The sequence below is a fragment of the Glycine max genome, chromosome 13 (assembly GCF_000004515.6).
Source record: "Glycine max cultivar Williams 82 chromosome 13, Glycine_max_v4.0, whole genome shotgun sequence".
Taxonomy (NCBI): Eukaryota; Viridiplantae; Streptophyta; class Magnoliopsida; order Fabales; family Fabaceae; genus Glycine; species Glycine max.
Genome location: NC_038249.2, coordinates 39,470,981 through 39,476,901, shown reverse-complemented (window position 1 = coordinate 39,476,901; position 5,921 = coordinate 39,470,981). Strand labels below are relative to the sequence as shown.

At 30.5% G+C, this 5,921-nt stretch overlaps 1 protein-coding gene across 1 annotated transcript; it reads right to left on the bottom strand.

Moving 5' to 3' along the window:
- Positions 1-4,321: 4,321 nt before the first annotated feature.
- On the bottom strand, positions 4,322-5,189 carry LOC100818434 (calcium-binding protein PBP1). Its single transcript, XM_003541880.5, has one exon. It carries the CDS (start codon positions 4,871-4,873, stop codon positions 4,505-4,507), a length of 369 nt encoding a protein of 122 aa, XP_003541928.1. The 5' UTR covers positions 4,874-5,189; the 3' UTR covers positions 4,322-4,504.
- Positions 5,190-5,921: the final 732 nt, after the last annotated feature.

Here is a 5,921-nt window from a genome sequence, read left to right as displayed (position 1 = left end):
ATGATTAATTTATTATTAAGTTATAAAATTCAGAAATCAATTAATTGTCACACTTTTTAATATTTACACATTCAAGAGACTAAATCATAATTTTTTATTTTTCAAAAAATTAAATAATTGTTATTAATTTACTCTTTACGGGATCAAAATGATTTTTTTTTTCATTCTGAATGTTCGAAATTAAAAGGGATCGAATTCCTTTGGGAACATACATGCCGGTAAATGTCATGCTATATACTTATATACAAGAAACATAGAACAATAGATTTTATTTCCAAGCCAGTTAAGAAGATTATATAAAATACAAGACAAAGCTTCATATACTGATTTCACAATTCGATAGCCTCAAATTTAGAGCTTTCCACAACGACAACCCTGCCTCACTCTCATAGCTAGCTAGCTGGTAATGTTAAAAGTTAATAAAAAAAACATATGTGGTGATTTCTGCTGAGGATTATATATTTGATGTGACGCAAATTAAGGTAAAGGATAAGGCTCAGAAAGCATGAAAATGAATCACCAAAAAGGAAATGAATAAACGGATTGATAACTTCATGATTTGATTCATTTTGTTCATGACAAACTACTTATACCCTATATGTGCTATTTTCTACCCATCTTTTCATGTAACGAGCATGGCTAACACGTGGGACCTTCGCCCTTAACCAACAGTAGTATGATAGAAATACACTCGAATTGTCACGTAATCTCTTTGAAACGAGCTAAGGATGATTAAGTGGAGGAGACATAATTAACTTTGATCCGTATGCCTCCCTCAACTTTCTAAGAGGGGGAAGAAACACAAACAAGGAAGGCCAATAAAAGTGGGGAGCATTTCCACGTCAAAGTTGATATAATTTGTTAGCATTTGGGATTGAAGAGTATTTGGAGTAATGATCTAATGGAAATCAGAACATATATATTGGACATAATCATTTGCTTCAAAAGATTAGCCATCTTGACCGACCTAGCTAAGCTTATATTTCTTTCATTGTGGGACATCACCACTTATATATCACAAACATATTCACATGTGCTCTCATACAAGGAATTTATTGTCGAAACTTGAAAATTTAATAGTGGAATAATAATAATAATGGTGAAACGACGGATAAAATCTTAAATTCAGAAAACAATGGCATATATAAGTGAATTAAAGGTCATATAAGATGACTCGTAGAATTATTATTTTAAGATTTTGAGATAAGATATTACCACTATGTTAAACTATTATTGTCATTCATCTCTTGACCCATTAAGAAACAATTTTATATTAATTTCAAATTTCCGAAACTCCCCTCAAACTTCTAACATTTGAATTTTTTTTTTTTATATTATTTGAACGATCCTAACATTGAATAACTTTATAAACATGACATCAAATCTGTTTTCCATTTACAACAACGACTGCTTGATGGCCAAAAGAGCCAATAAAAAGAACTCATACTACGTGTGGAGTTGAAGATGGGGCTAAAATGTTTCTGGCTTGTCGGCATTTTGGTGCTAAGGACCATAAAAAATAAAACACACGCAAAGAACAAAAAAAAATAAAAAAAATAAAAAAAGAAAATGATATGAAAACTAAGTTAACGGAGAGGAGCAAGCATGATCAATTTTAGTAGTGAAGTACACAGAGAAGACATAAAAAGTGAATGATAGATGCCAGCAGCTGATAGGCTATGCACATTGTCACATTGACGTGAGAGAGATCGATCTGGTTTTGTTGTCTTCATGATTTTCATCCCCACGATGAAAAGTAAGGGAGATATATTATTATGTTCTGTTATGTGTTGTACATTATGTCTCACACCATGATTTCTTTTTCCATAAAATGCATGAGATGAAGCTGAAACTTAGTTCAGGACTATTTTACAATTGGATGTTTTAGCACTTTTTTCTTTCTACCTTTAAGAAATTGGAAAGAGGGAATTAACAGTTCTAGAATTTGATATGGTGGTAACCTCCCAAATGACAGTAGTTAGACTATGTAATTAACAATTAGAAAAAATATTAATTTATTAAAAAAAGTTTGTTAATTTATTCAAAAATAATATCACAAAATAAATTTTTAAGTTAGTTTTTTTAAATGTGTCATATTTTTTATAATCTCAAGAAAATAATTATGTAAATAAATAATTCAAACTAAGATTTAAATTTAAGAAACAGGTTAAACCTTAAGATAAAAAAAATATAATGATATTTTTCACGGTCATTTGAAGGGTTTTTTCTTCTTCTTACCAATGTTAGAAAGGGAATAAATGGACTTAATTGCATTGATTTGGGATTGGGACATTTTGTTTCATCATTCATTCTGGGCTTTGCTATATCGCTCACCTCTTTTAGTAAGCACACTCCCCTTCTCTTTTTTAAAAGTTAATTACTTAAATAACCTCCACCTTTTAAATCTTTTTTTCTCCTCAAACACTCCACTTTTCAGTGCAACAACACACTCCCTCTTTCATAGCAACAACACATTTCTTTTCCTTTTCATCACACTCCCTCATCTCTTTCACTCTCTTCATCCTCTTTCAATATCTTACTCTAGTCTCCCTTTAGTCCTCCTTTATATTTTGCTCTAGTGTTAGGTTTTTTTATCCTCCAAACTCCAATGTGGTATGTTTGTGCTCCCAACTATTTTTCTTCATGTTTTTTTTTGTTCACCCACACAACGCCATTGATGTCTCTCATTTTATCTATGCATCAATGTATAACAAGATCTTAAATTTGTTGCAGTGAAGCGTCTCTTAGAGTCATCCAAATTAAAGGACCAATATCAATTATATTTTTTCTTACTTCAATTGCTTCACTAGTGTACATTTTTTTTCCTTTATATGATATTTTTAATGATCCTAATGTTGTGCTTGAATTTTTCCAAATGTTTTCCTTAACATTTTTGGAAAGTACTTCCCAAAACACAAAAATAGTATACAAAAAGTACTTTTTTGAATGTTAAGAAAAACAAAATTGTTCTAGAAAGTACTTTCCACAACATGATTATATTTTTTAACATTTTAGAAAGTACTTTCCAAAACATAAAACAATATTCATAAAAGTACTTTTTAGAATGTTAAAAAAAATTGTGTTTTAAAAAATACTGTTTGGAATGTTAAAAAATATATATTTTTATGAAAATTAATTTTCAGAATAATAATTATATATCAATATTATGGGTATAAACGATATATACGTGATGATAAAAATTAGAGAAATAAATGGAAATGTACTTAGCAAAAAAGGGGAGTAGATATAGTAAAAGCTTTCATTTTGTTGCATCGGCCTTCATATCTATATAGGCCCACTTCAGAATTTAGAACATTCAATATATTTTTATGAAAAGTAATTTTCAGAATAATAATTATGACAAAATTTATAAAAACATTTAGTTTTGATCTATTTAATATAAGTCAAAGTATCATGTGATTAATTTATGATATATTCTACTTAAAAATATTATGATTCTATTGTTATTATTTATAATAAATAGATTGGAAAATTATATGCTTAAGAAGAAACTAAAAAAGTAATAAGAAATTAAAAATATTTATAAATATACTATATTAAATGTATGTTATAAATGGATTGATTTTTATGGGCTTGCCAATTAGTTAAAAAAATTCTAGATCTTTAAATATTATTTTAAATTAGTTATTATATAAGCCAATAACTCATCATCATGTATTAACCTATTGTTGATCCAAGGGGAATTCAACTTGAATTTCTCAGGTAATGCTAGACCTCATTAAAGTTTGGTAAATTTTCTCACATCAATAACTCAGTAAAAAAAAATAGAATAACATTGTTAAAAAAAATCACACATAGATATTTAAATAAATGCTTCAATAAATCTAAGAATATACTGCATTTTGAAGGAGGACGAACTTGCTGACCATCTCTCACTTCCCCAGCGCACGTTCCTTTCCTTGACCTTGAGCAAAGATAGCAGGAAACTAAGTCTGAAAGTATTTTTGGCATTCAAAGCAGTGGCACCAAATTTTCAGGGTAATGGCAGCAAAAAATCTAATAGAAATCTTCCTAAGCAGCAGCTGACTATAATTTAAATGGTTTCGTTTACGAATTTTTCTTTATTTACACTTAATTTAAATTTAAATTAAAATAACTTTGAAAGAAGCTTAATTGGTAGACGACTGGCTTCGTTAATTAGGGTCCTTATTAAGAATAAATTTTTGAAGTGTTTTAAAATCAATTTTCTTACTTGAGATATAATATTTGTTGAATGATATTTTAAATTTAACCTATATAATGTAGCCATACAATTCATTTGTTATGTTTTCATCTTTTGTGTGAGTTTGTACGAACGGTGTAATGTAATACATGTGTTTCTCCAATATCCAATAGAGCAGTGGCAGAAGGATGAGTTATATTTGAAGCAACTGAAAATTTGAAACAAGAAATCCCAATCCGACAGCAAACACGAGAGTATTTCAAACAGAACTATAAGGTTGAGTTGATGGGTAGAAGAGAAAGATCATGGTATGATTTTGCGCTAAGATTTGGTGACGTTGTTGTTGAGTTCCTGATGCATAGCCTGTTGGAGCCAAAACCACGAGTCCTTCATCAACTGAGGGCTCAATCTGAACATCAAAACGCAGAACTCCATTTCAGAGAGGACCCCATCACTGTCGAGATCCCCTTCCCTCATCATGCTCGCAAGCTCCTCCTCCTTCAAATCCTGCAAACCCATCATAGCAGAGTTTCTTCTCAAACTCTCCAACGTTATCACCCCTTTCTCCTTATCCATTAATAACCGAAAACCCTTACAAAGCTCCTTTATCAAACCCTCACCACCCAGTTTACCGGCGATCACCGGTAACAAATCCTCAAATTCAACACTACCCTTGCCAATCCCAGCCATCCCTTAATAAAAAAAGTGTAGTTTTTAGAATGTGAATATATTTTGTTTTGAGGTGGGGAATGGTTACTACAATGGAGTGTTTATATAGATGCATATGTTAAGTGGGTTCAAGGAAAGAGATGAGAGAAACTTGATGAAACCTCATCGGATGACAGTTAAGAAACAGAGAATTATTAGCTAAATGGCTTTGGTTCTCCAGAATAAACCGCAATTGCTTCCCCGCTTCCAAGAAGTTTGTCAGGGGTTTTTTCGTCTATCTAATCGGATTTGACTAGGTTCCCCCCAACACACTGCTTACACGCTGCCTCTAATGTGTATTCAATGCAGCCACCATTAGAACTTTCCTCCACAACTTATTCAAGAGACAATGTAAGCCAATTAAAAAATTGTAGACATTCTATATGCTAGACCGAGGGAATCTATTGGCTAAGTATCATGTAGATTATTATAAATTTTTTAATATTTATTTTTTATTTTATAAATAAAATAAGTAAATATACGATAGGTGTTGGGAAGTTTTTTGGAAGGAAATAATGTTATTAACAAAAATCCCTTTAAACGTTATAATAAAGATTAATTTTAAAAAATATATTATTAAGAGTGTACGGCTAGCAAAAATGTTAGGATTTTGACAAATTTAATTAGATTAAGTGGTGGTTTTTGGATTGGAAAAAAAATAATAACTAATAGTTGTTAATAAAAGTGTTAACGGTTAAGATTTGCCCATCTATTAAAAAACTAATAAAATATCACAAATCAATTTACTTAAAAATTCTCAAATTGAAAATTTTGATTCTCTAACATTTTTCCAGTTTCTTATTTTCCATCTCTTGGTGCCAAATCGTAGTCTAAGCTGAGAAATTATGTTTTATGACTGCTTTTTTGTTACCATTTTTTATCATGGTTGACTTTCTGCAAATGAGACCAAGGAGATGAATGTCAAAGGAAGACCAAAAGATCGGGTCAAATATACAAAAACTTTCTAATTGCACAATTCACAAGAAACCCAGGGCAGCCGAAGGAATTTATCATGCAATACTTGGTTCGG

Coding starts and splice junctions, on each gene's coding strand:
- LOC100818434 (XM_003541880.5), bottom strand. CDS start 4,873: ATGGCTGGGATTGGCAAGGGTAGTGTTGAATTTGAGGATTTGTTACCG.